Here is a 20,965-nt window from a genome sequence, read left to right as displayed (position 1 = left end):
TCTTCCTTTTTGATATCTTTTTTCTTTTCTCCTTTTTTAATTTTAATTTTTTAAACCTATTATTATTTTTTCTACACTTATTTCTTTGTATGCTTTTCCTACTGTTCTCTTCCCCTTGCAGTTAAATTTTAATTTACATAAATCTTCTTTATCTGCCTCTATTTTGCTTTAAATGTTTATTCTTTCCTTCTTTTCTTTCCTTCCTTTCCTCTCAACATATTTGCTAGTTTTGTTTTCATTGCTTTATACCCTACTTGGCACATTGCTTTAGTTTTGTTTTCCAGTTTGTGCTTTAGTTTAGTCTTGTTCTTAACAGGTAGATATAATTTTTGTTTTCCTTTGTTTGCTAGGTCAATCTATTGTACTTTGTTTTGTTGGACTGTTTTGATTTTGCTTATGGATGTATATGTTCAGTTCAGTTCAGTTGCTCAGTCGTGTCCAACTCTTTGCAACCCCATGAACTACAGCAGGCCAGGCCTCCCTGTCCATCACCAACTCCCAGAGTCCACCCAAACCCATGTCCATCGAGTTGGTGATGCCATCCAACCATCTCATCCTCTGTCGTCCCCTTCTCCTCCTGCTCTCAATCTTTCCCAGCATCATGGTCTTTTCAAATGAGTCAGCTCTTAGGTGGCCAAAGTATTGGAGTTTCAGCTTCACCATCAGTCCTTCCAATGAACACCCAGGACTGATCTCCTTTAGGATGGACTGGTTGGATCTCTTTGCAGTCCAAGGGACACTCAAGAGTCTTCTCCAACACCACAATTCAAAAGCATCAATTCTTCAGCGTGCAGCTTCTTTATAGTCCAACTCTCACATCCATACACGACCACTGGAAAAACCATAGCCTTGACTAGATGGACCTTTGTTGGCAAAGTAATGTCTCTGGTTTTTAAAATGCTGTCTAGGTTGGTCATAACTTTCCTTCCAAGGAGTAAGCATCTTTTAATTTCATGGCTAAAATCACCTTCTGCAATGATTTTTATGTATGTGTGTATATTCCATAACTTCAATCATATTTACCTGATTTTCTAACAGCCATTTGTCTGAGGTTCATCTTTGGTTTCTTGTTTTAGGGTATGTGTTTTAATTTCACTTATTGCCATAACAAACCACTTGTGGAATCTTTGTTCCTGACCAGAGATCAAGCCCTGAGTTTTTGGAGTGGGAACACTGACTCCAAGACCCTAGACTGCCAGAGAACTAACCCTAGGGGGTATCAAATAGTGATAACTCCCACAAAGGAAACTATTTGAATACAAGATCAGGCATTACCAAACCACCTGTGCAGGATGCCTCATCTAAACAACAAATAAAACAAATATACAAACCCAATCATCAACAGACAGGATTACCACCTCACTCAGCCTTTCCCATGAGAGTAAAAACAAACAAAAAAATTCAGCATAAATCTTACCCTATATGAAGCTTACACAAACTATTGCACCAATCTTAGGGGGGCAGAAACCAAAAGGAGGAAAGAATTCAGCCTTGAAGCCCGGGGAAAGGAGACTTCAAACACATTAAGTTTAAAAAAAAATAATGAAAAGGCAGAGAAACACTGCACAAATGAAGGAACAAACTAGAAACACAGTAGTTCAAATAAGTGAAGAGGAAATAGGCAAACTACATGAAAAAGAATTCAGAATAATGATAGTAGAGATGATCAAAAACCTTGAAAACAGAATGTAGAAAATGCAAGAATCAATTAACAAAGACCTAGAAGAATTAAATAATAATAATAACAACACTATCACTGAAAGTAAAAATACTCTAGAAGGAATCAATAGCAGAACAGCTGAAGCAGAAGAACGAATCAGTAAGCTGGAAGATAAAATGGTGAAAATAACCTATGAAGAGAAGAATAAAGTAAAAAGAATGAAAATAACTGAGGATAGTCTCAGAGAACTCTGGGACAATATCAAACACACCAACATTAGAATTATAGAGGTCCCAGAAGAAGAAGAGAAAAAGAAAGGGTATGTGAAAATTTTTGAAGAGATTATAGTTGAAAATTTCCCCAATATGGAAAAGGAAATAGTCAACCAAGTCCAAGAGGCTCAAAGAGCCTATGCAGGATAAACCCAAGGAGAAACACACCAAGAAACATGCTAATAAAACTTAAAAAAAAAGATTAAACACAAAGAAAAAAATACTAAAAGCACCAAGGGAAAAGTAACAAGTAACATACAAGGGAAATAATAGCTGATCTTTCAGCACAAACTCTGCAGGAAGGGAATGGCAGGGTAGTATAATTAAAGCACTGAAAGAAAAAATCTACAAGCAAGATTACTCTACCCGGCATGGATCTCATTCAGAATTGATGCAGAAATCAAAAGGTTTTCAGACAAGCAAAAGTTAAGAGAATTCAGTACCACCAAACCAGCTTTACAACAGATGTTAAAGGGACTTATATGTTCAAGAAATACAAAAGAAGAAAAAGATCTACAAAATCAACCCCCCAAAATTAAGAAAATGGCAATACAAACATAGATATTAATAATTACTTTAAATGCAAATGGATTAAATGCCCCAACCAAAAGACACAGATTTGATGAATGGATACAAAATCAAGACCCATATTCATGCTCTCTACAAGACACCCACTTCAGACCTAAAGACACATACAGACTGAAAGTGAGAGGATGGAAAACTATATTCAATGCAAATGGAAAGCAAAAGAAAGCTGGAGTAGCAATCCTCATATCAGACAAAATAAACCTTAAAATAAAGAATATTACAAAAGATAAAGAAGGACACTACATAATGATCAGGGGATCAATCCAAGAGGAAGACATACCAATTATAAATATCTATGCACTCAACATAGGAACATCTCAATACAAAAGAAAAACATTAACAGACAGAAAAGGAGAAACTGAGAGTAACAGTAATAGTAGGAGACTTTAACACCCCACTCACACCAATGGACAGATCATCAAAACAGAAAATTAATATGGAAACACAAATCTTAAATGATACATAAGATGAGAATCTGTCCTTGACTGACAGCTGACAGCCAGTGAAGGTTCAAACATTCAATGAGAAGCAGCAGTAGGAAAGCCTGGGCACCAGGCATGTCATCGAGCTATGATGAGTGGCTAAAGGGCATGTTCCTGCCAGTTAGGGCTAACAAAATATGGTCCACTTGAGAATGGAATGGCAAACTACTTAGTATTCTTGCCTTGAGAACCCCATGGACAGTATGAGAAGGCAAAAAGATATGACACTGAAAGAGCAACCCCAGAGGTCGGTAAGTTCCCAGTATTATATTGGGGGTAGAGCAGAGATATAGCTACAGAAAGAATGAAGAGTGTGAGCCAAAGCGGAAATGATGTCCAGTTCTGGTTGTATCTGGTGGTGAAAGTAAAGTCAGATGCTGCAAAGAACAATATTGCATAGGAACCTGGAATGTTAGGTCCATGAAGCAAGGCAAACTGGATATGGTCAAACATGAAATGGCAAAAGTTAACATTGATATTTTAGCAATCAGTGAACTAAAATGGACGGAAATCTGAGAATTTAATTCAGATGACCATTATATCTATTACTGTGGGAAAGAGTTCCATAGAAGGAATGGAGTAGCCCACATAGTCAACAAGAGAGTCTGAAATGCAGTACTTGGTTGAAATCTCAAAAATGACAGAATGATCTTGGATAGTTTCCATGGCAAACCATTCAACATCAGTAATCCAAGTCTATGCCTCACCCTCTAATGCTGAAGAAGGTGAAGTTGAATGACTCCATGAAGACCTACAAGAACTCCTAGAACTAACACCAGAAAATATGTCCTTTTCATCATAGGGGACTGGAATGCAAAAGTAGGAAGTCAAGAGATACCGGGAATAACAGGCAAGTTTGGCCTTGGAGCACATAATGAAGCAAGGCAAAGGCAAAAACAAAGCAAGGCAAAGAATTTTGCCAAGAGAATGCACTGATCATAGCAGACACACTCTTCCAACAACACAAGAGAAGATTCTACATGGGCATTACCAGATGGTCTGCAGCCAAAGATGGAGAAGCTCTATACAGTCAGCAAAAACAAGACCGGGAGCTGACTGTGGCCCAGATCATGAACTCCTTATTGCCAAATTCAGACTCAAATTGAAGAAAGTAGGGAAAACCACTAGACCATTCAGCTATGACCTAAATCAAATTCCTTATGATTATACAGTGGAAGTGAGAAATAGATTTAAGGGACTATATCTGATAGAGTGCATGAATAACTACGGACGGAGGTTCAGGACATTGTACAGGAGACAGGGATCAAGACCATTTCCCAAAAAAAAGAAATGCAGAAAAGTGAAATGGCTGTCTGAGGAGGCCTTACAAATAGCTGTGAAAAGAAGGGAAGTGAAAAGCAAAGGAGAAAAGGAAAGATATACTGATTTGAATGCCGAGTTCCAAAGAATAGCAAGAGAGAAAGACTTCCTCAGCGATCAATGCAAAGAAATAGAGGAAAACAATAGAATAGAAAAGAGGAGAGATCTCTTCAAGAAAATTAGGGACACCAAGGGAACATTTCATGCAAAGATGGGCTCGATAAAGGACAGAAATAGCATGGACCTAAGAGAAGCAGAAGATATTAAGAAGATTTGGCAAGAATACACAGAAGAACTGTACAAAAAAGATCTTCATGACCAAGATAATCACGATAGTATGATCACTCACCTAGAGCCAGACATCCTGGAATGTGAAGTCAAGTGGGCCTTAGAAAGCATCACTATGAACAAAGCTAGTGGAGGTGATGGAATTCCAGTTGAGCTATTTCAAATCCTGAAAGATGATGCTGTGAAAGTGCTGCACTCAATATGCCAGCAAATTTGGAAAACTCAGCAGTGGCCACAGGACTGGAAAAGGTCAGTTTTCATTCCAATCTCAAAGAAAGGCAATGCCAAATAATGCTCAAACTACCACACAATTGCACTCATCTCACATGCTAGTAAAGTAATGCTCAAAATTCTCCAAGCCAGGCTTCAGCAATATGTGAATCGTGAACTTCCAGATGTTCAAGATGGTTTTAGGCATCTAAAGGCAGAGGAACCAGAGATCAAACTGCCAACATCTGCTGGATCATCGCAAAAGCAAGAGTTCCAGAAAAACATCTATTTCTGCCTTATTGACTATGCCAAAGCCTTTGACTGTGTGGATGACAATAAGCTGTGGAAAATTCTGAAATAGATGGGAATACCAGACCAGCTGACCTGACTCTTGAGAAACATGTACGCAGGTCAGGAAGCAACAGTTAAAACTGGACATGAAACAGTAGACTGGTTCCAAATAGGAAAAGGAGTATGTCAAGGCTCTATATTGTCACCCTGCTTATTTAACTTATATGCAGAGTACATCATAAGAAATGCTGGGCTGGATGAAGCACAAGCTGAAATTAAGATTGCTGGGAGAAATATCAATAACCTCAGATATGCAGATGACACCACCCATATGGTGGAAAGTAAAGAAGAACTAAAGAGGCTCTTGACGAAAGTGAAAGTGGAGAGTGAAAAAGTTGGCTTAAAGCTCAACATTCAGAAAACTAAGATCATGGCTTCCGGTCCCATCACTTCATGGCAAATAGATGGGGAAACAGTGGAAACAGTGTCAGACTTTATTTTCTGGGCTCAAAAATCACTGCAGATGGTGATTGCAGCCATGAAATTAAAAGACGCTTACTCCTTGGAAGGAAAGTTATGACCAACCTAGACAGCATGCATATTCAAAAGCAGTGACATTACTTTTCAACAAAGGTCTGTCTAGTCAAGACTATGGGTTTTTCCAGTGGTCATGTATGGATGTGACAGTTGGACTATAAAGAAAGCTGAGCTCCGAAGAATTGATGCTTTTGAACTGTGGTGTTGGAGAAGACTCTTGAGAGTCCCTTGGACTGCAAGGAGATCCAACCTGTCCATCCTAAAGGAGATCAATAGTGGGTGTTCATTGAAAGGACTGATGCTGAAGTTGAAACTCCAATACTTTGGCTGCCTGATGTGAAGAGCTGACTCATGTTAAAAGATCCTGATCCTGGGAAAGTTTGCGGGCAGGAGGAGATGGGGATGACAGAAATGGTTGGATGGCATCACCAACTCAATGACATGGGTTTGGGTGGACTCTGGAAGTTGGTGATGGACAGGGAGGCCTGTCATGCTGTGATTCATGGGGTCGCAAAGATTCAGACACGACTGAGTGACTGAACTGAACTTAACCTAACCTAATCTGATGAATTATAGACTTCCAAGGGACTTGTGATTCATGCTGTTACTGTGTACTTTTACTTAGACTGCCTGTATGGAAGCACCTAGCCTTGCTAAGAGCCAAAAGTTACTGTATGGAAGAGCCTAGCCTTGCTAGGAGCCGAAAGTTTCCAAAGCATGTTTGGGAGCAAGGCAGAACTCTAGCTCCAGGAATGTCTCTCAGGCTAGAGGGCACTCTCTTGGCTGCCTGCCTCAGGGACCAATGACGTGAAAGTGAGTCTTTGTCATGGCTGTGTCTCGGATCTACATGGATAGAAGCATTGCTGGTGACCATGAGGTTTTTGAGGACACAGATTGGGAAGTGCAGGATCTGGTCTGATTGGAATTGCAATGGGCTTCTTCCTTCAGTAGTGCTAGCTTTTAGCAGATCAGAGAAAGTGCTCCACTGGCTTCTGTCTCAACTCCTTAGATATTTCTTTTGAGGAGTCTGTGGAAATGAATTGGAAGGATTGGCCCTAGTAACTCGAGGACAAAAATCACTTTTTCCTCACTGGCCACCCTCCACTACCTCTTTTGCCATCATATATACTGATATAGCAATAACTCACCACTTCTACTGTGGTCAGGATTGTACTCAGAAATGTGCACAGGCACATGGAAGACAGATGCTTCCCCTAGGAGCTGTGGCTTGGGAAGCATTCCGGGAAAGCTATACTGCTTCACCCCAGGTGGTATCAGTGGAAAAGGGTAAATCAAACAAAGGTCTTGGTGGTATGGAACTAGAAATCAATTTGGGATGCCATCAGGTCTACTCCTGGTGCATTTCCACCCTACCTCGGTGGTAGAACCAGGAGGGATGAGTATGATGCCTGTGTTGGTAAGGGGCAGACTAAGTCCAACCAGGGAAGGAAAGCTTCATTGGAAAGTCTGTCCACATCTCCATCTAGAGCAGGGAGGGACACCTCCAGAGGAAAGAAGCCAAGGCTGTGGATACCACTTTTTTCTCTCTTACAGATGGGAGCTAGCAGTTCCAGAAACATTCCTTTAAAATATATTTTAAAGAACTGGGACAAGTTTGATCCCCAGAATTTAAAAAAGACATTCCTGATATTCTTCTGTGATACTGAATGGCCATGGTATCCTTTGGGAGACAGGAATGCTGGCCTTTTGAAGGGTCTCAATTATAATACTGTTTTACAATTAGTCGGTTCTGTAGAGAACAAGAGAAATGGGTATAAATGTCTTGAAGGCAAAGGAAAGAGGGAACACGAAATAGCTCTCCTTCCTATTGGAAGCCAAGCAGTTCTCATAACAGAACCACTTTGTCAGATGCATTCTTGAAGGACTAAAGTGAGCGTTCACTAAGACTTTAAACTATGCTGACCTTAAACTATGCTAAGTTGGCTGACATAGAACAGGGGGAGAAGGAAACTCCTAGTAAATTCTTAGATAGACTACAAGAGGCTCTCTGTAAGTTTACTGATGTTGATCCCAAAAGGGCAGAGAAGGAATGATCTTAAAAGATAGATTTCTCACTCAGTCAGCTCCAGATATCCACCATAAGTTACGAAAACAGGTATTTGGACCAAATAAGTCTTAAGAAAAACAGTTACAGCTGGCTCAGACAGTATATTACAGTAGAGAATATGAGGAGGAGAAACGACAACAGAAAAGAACCAAAGGAAAGGCCCAGGCTCTAGTGATGGCTGTGAAAACTTCTATGAATCAGCCTGAAGAGAAAAACGCCCAGAGGAAACCAGGTGAAAATGGATGGGCTTGTTATTACTATGGAAAGGAGGGGCATCTCATATGAAGTTGCCCTCAGGCATCTAAGCTGCCCCAGTTCCATGTTCAGTCTGCAAAGGACCATAGTGGATAAGAGACTGCCCTCGAGGTGCAGGCCCCAGGGGTCAGACTCTCAAGACAATCAGGACTGAAGGTGCCTTGGGGTCCCCACACAAGCTCCCATCTTAATAACACCTGAGGAACCCCAGATATTAATAACTATGGCGGGCCAATCAGTTGATTTTCTTTTGGACCCTGAGGCAACTTTCTCAGTGCTCACTGAAGCCCATGGTCCACTTTCCTCCCAATCCACTACTGTAATGGGACTGTCAAGATGAGCCAAATGCTATTATTTCAGTCATACTTTAAGCTGCAACTGGGACTCTGCTGTTTTCTCAGGAGTTTCTGATCCTGCCAGAGTCTCCCTCACCCCTTTTGGGGAGGGAAGGCAATGGCACCCCACTCCAGTACTCTTGGCTGGAAAATCCCATGGACAGAGGAGACTGGTAGGCTGCAGTCCATGGAGTCGCTAAGAGTCGGACATGACTGAGCGACTTCACTTTCACTTATCACTTTCATGCATTGGAGAAGGAAATGGCAACCCACTCCAGTGTTCTTGCCTGGAGAATCCCAGGGACGGGGGAGCCTGGTGGGCTGCTGTCTATGGGGTAGCACAGAGTCAGACATGACTGAAGCGACTTAGCAGCAGTAGCATACTGAACAAGGTCCAGGCCTCTGTTTTCATGAATATGGAACCTGCTCTTTTAACTGAAGAAAATGTAAATCCTAAAGTGTGGGCTGATATAAAAACTGTGGGTTGAGCACAAAATGTTGTTCCTTTCCTTATCAAGCTCAAAGACCCTCACTTATTTCCACATCAAAAACAGTATCCATGAAAGCCTGAGGTTAAGGAAGAGTTAAAACCCATCATTGAAAATTTAAAGGAACAGGAGCTATTAATTCCTTGTAATAGTCTATGCAACACTCCTATTTTGGGTGTGAAAAAGTCAAATGATAAATGGAGACTAGTTCAAGATTTATGAATAATAAATGCATAATCCTTATACTTTATTGTCTGAAATTCCTGAATGAGCCAAATATTTTTTCAGTCATTGATTTGAAGAATGCTTTCTAGAGTTAAACCTATACTATACCATCTTCTACCTATGACTTTAAGACAACTGAGAGGATAATCCTCTTGGGCACTACAGGCTATTGGCATATTTGGATTCTGGGTTATGGGGAAATTGCCCAGCCTTTAATGAGGGCTTGAACTATCCCCCAAAGAAGGGACTGACTCTATGACAGTTTTTGCACACAGATATTGTCTTAGATCCTAAAGCCTTAGAATTAACTATGTGACTCAGCTTTCAGCTTTTCAAGAGACATTAGAAGAACCCCAGGAGGTGACCCCTGACCCAGCCAACACAATCGTTCTAACTGCTGTTTCTGTGGAGCACTCCCCTCCTCATCAATTGAAGGCTTAACATGGTTAGTTTCTCTCATTCATGGAAAGGACTTTCTTCAAGTCTGCAAATACCTTCACCAACAACAATCATATCTGATGCCTCTTCTTGATCTGATTACATCTAACAAGCCTAAGAGGGACTGATAACATATTGTACCTTAGCTATGGACATAATGTAACTTTTAATATTGATTATGTTTTAACTTGGTTTAATGACTATTTTGCCTTACATCTGTAACTGTATAATGGGATTTGTTTCTAACCGTCTGAGAACTTTTAAGTTACAAATAGTTGTCCAGGCTCCTACAAGTGCCACAGCCTCCTCCAACTATTACTTGGGGCCCCTGGATCAGAGACACTCAATATGAGGGTTAGGAGAATATGTTGCCTCCACAATTTAGGAATGACACTCCTCAAAAGCAGGAAGTAGTTATGGAATAAAAATGATGCCCCTTTCCCTTGGCAACACAATTCTCCTAAAAGAAAAGGGGGGAATGAGAGAGTCAATTTTTAGGTAGGTTGATAAGAAGTCCATGGTCCCCAAAGAGGAGCAAGGGGTCTGGGGCTCTCAAAGAGGAGATAGGGGTCTGGAAGAAGGAAAGGACAAACATTTTGTCTACATTCCTTAGTCTTAGTGCAGGAGACCCGGGTTCGATCCCTAGGTCAGGAAGATCCCCTGGAGAAGGAAATGGCAACCCACTCCAGTACTCTTGCCTGAAAAACTCCATGGACTATCTGCTGAGAAGCCTGGTAGCCAACAGTCCATGGAGTTGCAAAGAGTCATGACTGAGCGACTTTCACTAGTCTTGAGTGAGTGAGTGAGTGAAGTCGCTCAGTCATGTCTGACTCTTTGTGACCCCATGGACTGTAGCCTACCAGGCTCCTCCCTCCGTGGGATTCTCCTGGCAAGAGTACTGGAATGGGTTGCCATTGCCTTCTCCAGGGGATCTTCCCGACCCAGGGATCAAACCCGGGTCTCCCGCATTCCAGGCAGATGCTTTAACCTCTGAGCCACCAGGGAAGCCCTCACTAGTCTTAGTAAGGATTATATAACAACAATGTATCCTGCTTGAGGACAAGTTTCTCCTTCTTGAGAACCTTTTGACTAATCTTGTTATCTTAAAATGTATATTATGGGAGCGGGTCTGGTAAAATCTTTCTATTGTTAATTCTAATCCTGTCATCTTAAAATGTAAATTGTGGGAGTGGGTCTAGTAAGATCTTTACAACCTTGAGACATTATTTTGGTTTACTGTAATAACCAATTAAAAAGTATATAGCTCCCTTGCTAAGACTAGTTAGAGGAGCACTCTCCATCCCCCTTCTGATGTCTATGTCAGAAGCTTTCTCTGTCCCTTTTTATATTTTAATAAAATTCTGCTACACAAAAACTGGTCCGAAAGCTAAATGATCAAGCCTGGTCACTGGTCCGAAAGCTAAATCTTCTTTAGAGATCACGAATCTGACATCATTCACCATAAGCTGTCGACTTCATGGCACATAGATGGTAAAAAAGTGGAGAGAGTAGTAGATTTTATATTATTGGATTTCAACATCATTGCAGATGGTGACTACAGCCATGAAATTAAAAGACACTTGCTTCTTGGAAGAAAAGCTATGACAAACCTAGCATGTTAAAAAGCAGAGACATCACTTTGTTGACAAAAGTCCATATAGTCAATGCTATGGTTTTTCCAGTAGTCATGTACAGATGTAAGACCTGGACCATAAGGAAGGCTGAGTACCAAAGAAGTGATGCTTTTGAACTGTGCTTCTGGAGCACACTCTTGAGAGTCCCTTGGACAGCAAGGAGATCAAACCAGTCAATCTTAAAGGAAATCAACCCTGAATATTCATTGGAAGGATTGATGCTGAAGCTCCAATACTTTGGCCACCTGATGCAAAGAGCTGACTTATTGGAAAAGACCCTGATTATGGGAAAGATTGAGGGCAGGAGAAGAAGGGAGTGACAGAGGGTAAGATAGTTGGATGGCATCATCGACTCAATGGACATGAGCTTGAGCAACCTCCAGGAGATAGTGAAGGACAGGTTAGCTTGGCGTGTTGCAGTCCATAGGGTCACAAAGAGTCAGAAATGACTTAGGGACTGAACAACAACAAGCCCATATGCACAAATTCAACTTTCCCATTAACATTGCAAAGCTCATTACATGGGGAGGGGCATTGCACCATGTGTAAAATATAAGTATTAGAGAGGGTTTTGATACATAGATACCTTTGGTCTTGTGTCTACAACATACAAGAACTGGCTCCCTGGATTTGTCTGGCGAATAGCCTCTAGCAGGAGTTCATCATCTATGCAACGAGTATAAAATCCAGATAGAGGCTGGCTACAGCGGCAAATGGCAGCCTGTAAAGGCAAATGTTTTTCAGTTGAGTGATCATATTTACAGGTGGTAAAAAAATCCTCCTCGTTCCCATGTTCAATGAGTAGAAGAGGATGAGCCAACTCAGGATAGTGAAATAAAAAAAAAAAAAAATGTAGCCCTGAAATCCAGCATTTCAGTAACATTGAGCTCAGCTTCCTTCCTCCCTCCCCACTCCAGCATGTGGGCTGTGTTACTACAAACTGTTGCTCAGATAGTCTTTTCTTTCTTCTACATGGCTAAGATTCCCAACCCAGTCTTGACAAACCCAGACTACAAGAAAATCACATCGTGAGGTTTTTAATAAAATTTTATCTGTTTTTTATAGTCCCAGTGATATCACCCATATATCAGAGGCTCACTTAAGAATTCAAGATAGAACAAAGATCTAGAGTTTCTTAAGAGAACAGAATTCACTCATTTTAGGAGTTAATGCCAAATCATAGAACTGGTTTGTTTAAAGCCATTTCAATATGAAAATAGCACAGCTATGTAGCAGGTACATCTAATAATGATGAGTTAATGAACTGCCTTACATTTTGGTGGTGTTGTTATATAGTCTGCTTACTTCAACAGTTTGACACAGACAACCACTTATATTACTATACTCTTTAGCACTTGAATACCTGAGAACTTGACTATTTGTCTAATTCCAGATCTCAGAGAGACCACAAGAGGCAAGAACTATTATCCCTTCTTATGGAAGGGGACTCAGAGGAGTCAAGTGCTTTCCCATAAGACCCTAAATTATATGAAAAACAGTGAGAAAGAATAAGGAAATCTGTGTTATAGTGAGAGGCAACAGTCTACAAATATCCTTCCATATGACTGTTCCCATTCATTTAACAGTTACTTGCCATCAAGCAGGAACTGGCAGAGCAGGAAAGAAATAAATGAACACACTACAAATACCACTTAAAATCTGCATAGCACTTTAAAATTTACAAAGTACACATATATTTTTCCTGATGTGACCCACTTAAAACCCCTCAAAAGTACTAAAGTTCAGAGAAGTAACATGCTTGATGTCACAAAGCTAGTAAGTGACAGTAGTGTGACTTAAACCCAGGTCTTCTAGAGCCAAGTTTAGTTCTCATCAGAGAAGTTTTGTCAACTCACATTGTTCTCTTTGTAGAGGTAGGACAGCACAGGCACACGTTCTTTACTTCTGAACTTTGAACTTCCAACCACCGTTCCCAATGTAACAGATTTAGGAATCACTATTTCAAGAGGGTAGGTACTGCATATCTAAAAGAAAACAAACTCAATTTTTTAAACTTAATCTTCTTACATTTTTTTTTTTACCTGCTAGCAGCAACAGGTTGGAATAGCACTCAAGCATTAGCTATCCATTATCTATAAGCTAGAATCATCGATTCCTCAAAAATAAGAACAAAAATATCCTTGATGTAAAAAGCTCTTCCAAGTATGCTATTATTTTCTAGAAATGAAAATATTGAGATATATAAGAACAAAATGTACCTTAAGAATAACTAACATTATAGGTAGAAACATTTTTCACATGTCACATTGCTAGAGGAGTTGAAGCATGTCCTATGTGACTCCACTGGGAAAGGGCAAAAGCTTCAACTTTTGTTTGGTTTTCCCCAGACTTTACTCCTTTTCCCTTTGTTGATTTTGCCTTCTATATTTTCACTGTAATAAATCACAGTCACAAGTGACTATATGCCAGGTCCTCCTAGTGAATCAATACACTTGAGAGATTCTATACTTGGCCCAGAAATCTTTCTGGAGATCTAGGCTAAAATGCTTGATATCAAATACCTGATTTTTTAAATCACCTTAAACTCACATCTAAAACTAAAGATGCTGTCTGACCCTCTTCTTGTGATCCTTATCTTGCTAACATATCCATACCCACTTGGGTCACCTAAGCCAGAAACCAGGAAACCTGGGATGCCTGCTAAACTTCTCCTTCTTTCTCCCAGCCACATTAATGTGTCACCACGTTCTTTAACTTCTACTACCTAAATATCTGTTAAAACTATCTCCTCCTCACCATCCATAGCCATTGCCTTAGTTCAGGTTCTCATCACTTCTCATATCACTCTCCTGCATTCGTAACTCCAGCAAACCAATTCTTCATACTAATATCAAAGTTATCTTTCTAAAATACAAATATACTTACAGACATTTCCAAATCAAAATACTCTTGTGGTTATAGTCCTCAGAATAACGTTCAAATTCTTCAATTTATCCATTATCTGAGTTTACTTACTGACTTCTTTCCTTCTCTCCCTGTATAAGTTAGGATAGAATCCCTTCTCTAGGCTATTCGCCAGCATTTAAGGCTGTTACTGGCATTCCAGTTTGAATTCCATATTCTTCATCCATGCTCCCATAGCACCCTATTCTTTAGACTATGAGAACTCTGACTTGGTGTTTTAAATGCATTAGTTACTTAATAAAAATCTTGTTGAACGGCTGAATGTTGAATGAAAAGGAGAGATAATGAGTGGTTTCTTCCCTTTTCAAAACTTTGTTTGCTGAAATACTTCTGTTTCAATTAAGTGAACCAAAAGAAAACAATAACAAAATTACCTCATAGTTTCTGTTGGCATCTGTTATAGTCCAGTACCTGTTAGGAATTCCCATACGTCCAAAGTCTGATGTTTGGTCAATCAGCTTCCATCCACTTTCCCTCATGTCTTTTGAGAACTTGGGATTATATGAAAAAGCATACAGATCTTCAGGTAATTCTATAGAAGAAATATAGGCATGAAAATAAAGTAATAATGAATGAAATTTAACATCAAATAATGCAATAAAGGCTGGATTTTCTTCTCTCTAAGGGAGTATTTGTCATCAGCCCCTGAAAAGGACGATAATTTGTGTACAAGGCTGCCTTTATTTGTGTACAAGGAATAAGAATTGAAATAATGCTTCAGAGTCTTCTTTTAAAAATATTTATATGATCCCAATGCTGGATAATGGACTGAATTCAATTTTCCAGTTTTAACACGCTGAGAAAGTGGTCCTTACCAAAATTTTTAACTGATCTTCAATGTCCTAACTGCAGTATTTGTTGTAACATATAGCAAAACATTAGCAGTGTTCTTGCATTTTGTTTAGTCAAAACAAGTACCTGCTTCTGGCTGATAAACAGCCATCTCTTCTTCTTGTCAACCCTACTTCCTCTTTAACAAAATTCAACATATAGTTAATAACTCATTTGATCAATTTATGTGGCAATAAATTGTGGCAACAAATTGATTATGTGGCAATAAAAGAGAAACCTAAGTAAGATGGTAGGCAGTGAGAGAGGGCATCAGAGGGAAGACAAACTGAAACCGCAATCACAGACAACTAGCCAATCTGATCACATGGACCACAGCCTTTTCTAACTCAGTGAAATTAAGCCATGCTGTGTGGGGCCACCCCACACTGACGGGTCATGGTGGAGAGGTCTGACAGAATGTGCTCCACTGGAGAAAGGAATGGCAAACCACTTCAGTATTCTTGCCCTGAGAACCCCATGAACAGTATGAAAAGGCAAAAAGATAGGACACTGAAAAGATGAACTCCTCAGGTCAGTAGGTGCCCAATATGCTACTAGAAATCAGTAGAAAAATAACTCCAGAAAGAATGAAGGTATGGAGCCAGAGCAAAAACAACACCCGGCTGTGAATGTGACTGGTGATAGAAGCAAGGTCCGATGTTGTAAAGAACAATATTGCATAGGAACCTGGAATGTTAGGTCCATGAACCAAGGCAAATTGGAAGTGGTCAAAAAGGAGATGGAAAGAGTGAACGTTGACATTCTAGGAATCAGCAAACTAAACGACAGAATGAACTCCGTTCATTTGCAAGGCAAGCCATTCAATATCATGGTAATGCAAGTCTATTCCCCGACCATTAAGGCTGAACAAGCTGAAGTTGAACGGTTCTTGAAGACCTACAAGACTTTTTAGAACTGACACCCAAAAAAAGCTATCCTTTTCATTATAGGGGACTGGAATGCAAAAGTAGGAAGTCAAGAAACAACTGAGGTAACAGGCAAATTTGGCCTTGGAGTACAGAATGAAGCAGGGAAAAGGCTCATAGAGTTTTGCCAAGAGAACACACTGGTCATAGCAAACACCCTCTTCTAACAACACAAGAGAAGACTACACACGGACATCACCAGATGGTCAACACCAAAATCAGATTGATTATATTCTTTTCAGCCAAAGATGGAGAAGCTCTATACAGTCAGCAAAAACAAGACTGGGAGCAGACTGTGGCTCAGATCATGAACTCCTTATTGCCAAATTCAGACTGAAATGGAAGAAAGTGAGGAAAACCACTGGATCATTCAGGGATGACCTAAATCAAATCCCTGACAATTATACAGTGGAAGTGAGAAATAGATTTAAGGGACTAGATTTGATAAAGTGCCTGATGAACTATGGACAGAGGTTCATGACACTATACAGGAGACAGGGATCAAGACCATCCCCAAGAAGAAGAAATTCAAAAAGACAAAATGGCTGTCTGAGGAAGCCTAACAAATAGCTGTGAAAAGAAGAGAAGCGAAAAGCAAAGAAGAAAAGGAAAGATATAAGCATTTGAATGCCGAGTTCCAAAGAATAGGAGAGATAAGAAAGCCTTCCTCAGTGATCAGCATAAAGACATAGAGGAAAACAATAGAATGGAAAGACTAGAGATATCTTCAAGAAAATGAGAGATACCAAGGGAACATTTCATGCAAAGATAGGCTCGATAAAGGACAGAAATGGTATGGACCTAACAGAAGCAGAAGATATTAAGAAGAGGTGGCAAGAATACACAGAACTATACAAAAAAAGACTTTCATGACCCAGATAATCACAAGGCTGTGATCACTCACCTAGAGCCAGACATCCTGGAATGGGAAGGCAAGTGGGCCTTAGAAAGCATCACTATGAACAAAGCTAGTGGAGGTGATGGAATTCCAGTGGAGCTATTTAAAATCCTGAAAGATGATGCTGTGAAAGTGCTGCATTCAATATGCCAGGAGATTTGGAAAACTCAGCAATGGCCACAGGACTGGAAAAGGTCATTTTTCATTCCAATCCCAAAGAAAGGCAATGCCAAAGAATGCTCAAACTACCACACAATTGCACTCATCTCACATGTTAGTAAAGTAATGCTCAAAATTCTCCAAGCCAGGCTTCAGCAATACGTGAATTGTGAACTTCCAGATGTTCAAGCTGGATTTAGAAAAGGCAGAGGAACCAGAGATCAGATTGCCAACATCCGTTGGATCATCAAAAAAGCAAAAGGGTTCCAGAAAAACATCTATTTCTGCTTTATTGACTAGCCAAAGCCTTTGACTGTGTTGATCACAATAAACTGTGGACAATTCTCAAAGAGATGGGAATACTAAACCACCTGACCTGCTTCTTGAGAAACCTGTATGCAGGTCAGGAAGCAACAGTTAGAACTGGACATGGAACAACAGACTGGTTCCAAATAGGAAAAGGAGTACATCAAGGTAGTATATTGTCACCCTGCTTATTTAGCTTATATGCAGAGCACATCATGAGAAACCCTGGGGTGGAAGAAGCACAAGATGAAATTAAGATTTCTGGGAGAAATATCAAAAACCTCAGAGATGCAGATGACACCACCCTTATGGCATAAAGTGAAGAAGAACTAAAGAGCCTCTTGATGAAAGTGAAAGAGGAGAGTGAAAAAGTTCGCTTAAAGCTCAACATTCAGAAAACTAAGATCATGGCATCTGGTCCCATCACTTCATGGGAAATAGACGGGGGCTCCAAAATCACTGCAGATGTTGATTGCAGCTATGAAATTAAAAGATGCTTACACTCCTTGGAAGGAAAGTTATGAGCAAACTAGACAGCATATTAAAAAGCAGAGACATCACTTTGTCAACAAAGGTCTGTCTAGTCAAGGCTATGGTTTTTCCTGTGGTCATGTATGCATGTGAGAGTTGGACTGTGAAGAAGGCTGAGTGCCGAAGAATTGATGCTTTTGCACTGTGGTGTTGGAGAAGACTCTTGAGAGTCCCCTGGACTACAAGGAGATCCAACCAGTCCATCCTAAAGGCAAAGGTTATGCATCTTGCCCAAATACCATGGAGCTGTAAGAGACAGAGCCCAGATTCAAACTTATTTAAGTCTATTGAACTCCATAGCCCATGATCCTTCCATTATGCTGTTCTGGTGGAGGGGTGGATAATTTAAAAATTATTTAAAGCAGATAAAAATACTATCATAACTACCTGGTTGAGAAAGCTTTAGCAGTGAAATATAAACCTCATGGCACACAATATCAGATTCTAAAACAAAGTGGGCCACCCGGAAATTCTTGCAGCGGAGGATCAGGGGACAACCCAGGCTAGTGACAGGCAATTTCTCCACAGTTGCAATATGATGCAGTGCAATCTACAAAACAGACAAGAACAACAACAACAAAGATCACAGACATGCACTAGATCTATCACTATCAGTGTGCTTGACTCTCAGTAACGGTAACAGCATAACCATGTGGTCATATCTACAGCCTATAATCATCCATTGTAAGGCAAAACTGGGTTTCTGTCAAACAGAAGTAAATAGTGGTAAGAAATCTGCCTGCAATGCAGGAGACCTGGGTTCAATCCCTGCGTTGGGAAGATCCCCTGGAGAAGGGAATGGCTATCCACTCCAGTATTCTTGCCTGGAGAATTCCATGGACAGAGGAGCCTGGTGGGCTACAGTCCATGTGTTGCAAAGAGTCGGACACAACCAAGTGACTAACACTATCACTTTCACACTTTCAATGCAAAGCAAATTATGGTATTATAAAACTTTTCTCTCCTTAGGGATATAATGTTAGGAGATTTATTGGGCACTTGTGGTGAATTTGGCTCAGAACAGATGGCTTCTAGAACTATTGTTATTGTTTAGTTTCTGGGTTGTCATGTCCAACTGTGTGCAGAGAGTCGTGCCCATGCAGAGTCGTGTCCGACCCTTTGCAATTCCATGGACTATAGCCCACCAGACTGCTGGAGTTTAAAAATCATAGTAGAATGATTGTCACAGAGAAAAATAGAACTTCCTCTTGTTCTATCAAATTACTAGTTAAAATGATTAATAATTGGTATTTTGCTTTATTGCTCATGAAGTGTTCCATGATCATTAACTATTTAACCCCTGTAACAATGCTTTAAGGTATAATAATCCCATTTCAGGAACGAAGAAATCAAAGCTCTTAAATGTGAATTCTTCATCAAAGGACACTCAGCCAAAAAGTAGCACAGACAGAATTTGAACCATGACAGTCTAACTTTGTTCACAGTTATTTCTCTAGAAATTCTAAAAACTGTAGTCCTAGAATTAAAATGTAACTAGAAATACTACACAGAGAAGGCAATGGCACCCCGCTCCAGTACTCTTGCCTGGAAAATCCCATGGACAGAGGAGCCTGGTAGGCGGCAGTCCATGGGGTCGCACAGAGTCGGACACAACTGAGCGACTTCACTTTCACTTTTCACTTTCATGCATTGGAGAAGGAAATGGCAACCCACTCCAGTGTTCTTGCCTGGAGAATCCCAGGGACGGGGAAGCCTGGTGGGCTGCTGTCTATGGGGTCACACAGAGTCGGACACGACTGAAGTGACTTAGCAGCAGCAGAAATACTACAAGGAAAATTTCTCTTCCACATCTTAGACTCTAGTGACAGTAAAGAAGAAATGAAGGCATTTTTTTTACCTAAGTGACTCAGGGAATAAGTAGAAACTATAAGACTAAAGACTAAAATAACTATATATAAGCACTGTACTGTACTTAAGAAAGTTATTTCCCATGGGAGTACAGGATAATAACTCTGATTTAAAAAAAAAATATGAAGGATTATTAAGTCTTTAGTTTTATCATCCCTGCTCATGCTAATGCAGCAAAAAAGAAATGGAAAAGGAACTGGTACAAGAAACTGTATACAAATAATGCAAGTCTCTCTTTATAATTTAAAAATGCCATGGAATCATGGTTTTACATTTTTAGTCTTTGATGTTCTCCTATCTGTGTCTCTGATGTTTCCTGCCACTAAAGCCTAAGTGTACTTTTTTTCATTTTCTGGACTTCCTGACCTGTGCCTGGAATGGCCATCCTATCATCATTGTATTTTCTTTTCCTCCATCTCACACAATCTATACCCCAGCTGCCATTTATTTTGAAAAGAAATCTCTTTCAGGAAATCTTTTTAATCATATCCATCATCTAAGAATGGGGTAGATGCAGGACTATTCACATATTCCAAGAAGGAATTTTTCATCTTAATGTCTGTCTTGACTATTTTGTCAAACTTAATTCTTGTGGAAGTTTTGAAGGGTCAAAAAACTACTGATAATGTAACAGAATTAATATATCAAATTTCAAGAAAATCAAAGCCCTCCTGATCAATATGGTAGATCTATGTTTGAGCAGTAAAACATTGATCATTGAAAACAGGTGCCAGGCAAAAAACTGGTGACTTAGAGGCAGAAAGTGAAGCAGACTAAGGCTGGAAAGAGCTTCATTAACAATACTAACTGGGTAAATATGCCTCCTTTGACATACAGAAAGTTAACATAAGTTCTCCCTTCCCAATGTAGTTCATTAGATTTGAAATAATACACAGTAGAAACAAATTTGGACCATTGATCTATATTTCCATCTTTGTGCCAGTACCATACTGTCTTGATGACTGTGGCTTTGTAGTAGAGCCTGAAGTCAGGCAGGTTGATTCCTCCAGTTCCATTCTTCTTTCTCAAGATTGCTTTGGCTATTCGAGGTTTTTTGTATTTTCATACAAATTGTGAAATTATTTGTTCTAGCTCGGTGAAAAATACCTGAAATTATTTGTTCTAACTCTGTGAAAAATACCGTTGGTAGCTTGATAGGGATTGCATTGAATCTATAGATTGCTTTGGGTAGTATACTCATTTTCACTATATTGATTCTTCTAATCCATGAACATGGTATATTTCTCCATCTATTAGTGTCCTCTTTGATTTCTTTCACCAGTGTTTTTTAGTTTTCTATATATAGGTCTTTAGTTTCTTTAGGTAGATATATTCCTAAGTATTTTATTCTTTTTGTTGCAATGGTGAATGAGATTGTTTCCTTAATTTCTCTTTCTATTTTCTCATTATTAGTGTATAGGAATGCAAG

General features: G+C 39.8%; 1 protein-coding gene across 5 annotated transcripts in view; it reads right to left on the bottom strand.

The window, feature by feature from the left end:
* MTMR8 (myotubularin related protein 8) overlaps positions 1–20,965 on the bottom strand; it is a 226,315-nt gene that overhangs the window by 149,563 nt on the left and 55,787 nt on the right. For 4 of the 5 annotated variants that reach the window (XM_055565467.1, XM_055565465.1, XM_055565468.1 and 1 more), the window contains exons 3-6: positions 18,055–18,217; positions 14,391–14,548; positions 12,948–13,076; positions 11,678–11,812 (exon numbers count right to left, since the gene is read on the bottom strand). In XM_055565467.1, the coding sequence (XP_055421442.1) occupies positions 11,678–11,812; positions 12,948–13,076; positions 14,391–14,548; positions 18,055–18,217 (585 nt within the window). The remainder of the gene's footprint in view (positions 1–11,677; positions 11,813–12,947; positions 13,077–14,390; positions 14,549–18,054; positions 18,218–20,965) is intronic. The other variant, XM_055565466.1, reaches the window with a different exon arrangement.

Source organism: Bubalus kerabau, chromosome X (genome assembly GCF_029407905.1).
Source record: "Bubalus kerabau isolate K-KA32 ecotype Philippines breed swamp buffalo chromosome X, PCC_UOA_SB_1v2, whole genome shotgun sequence".
Taxonomy (NCBI): Eukaryota; Metazoa; Chordata; class Mammalia; order Artiodactyla; family Bovidae; genus Bubalus; species Bubalus kerabau.
The sequence above is the reverse complement of the archived record's forward strand: the minus strand, read 5'-3'. Positions and strand labels throughout refer to the sequence as shown.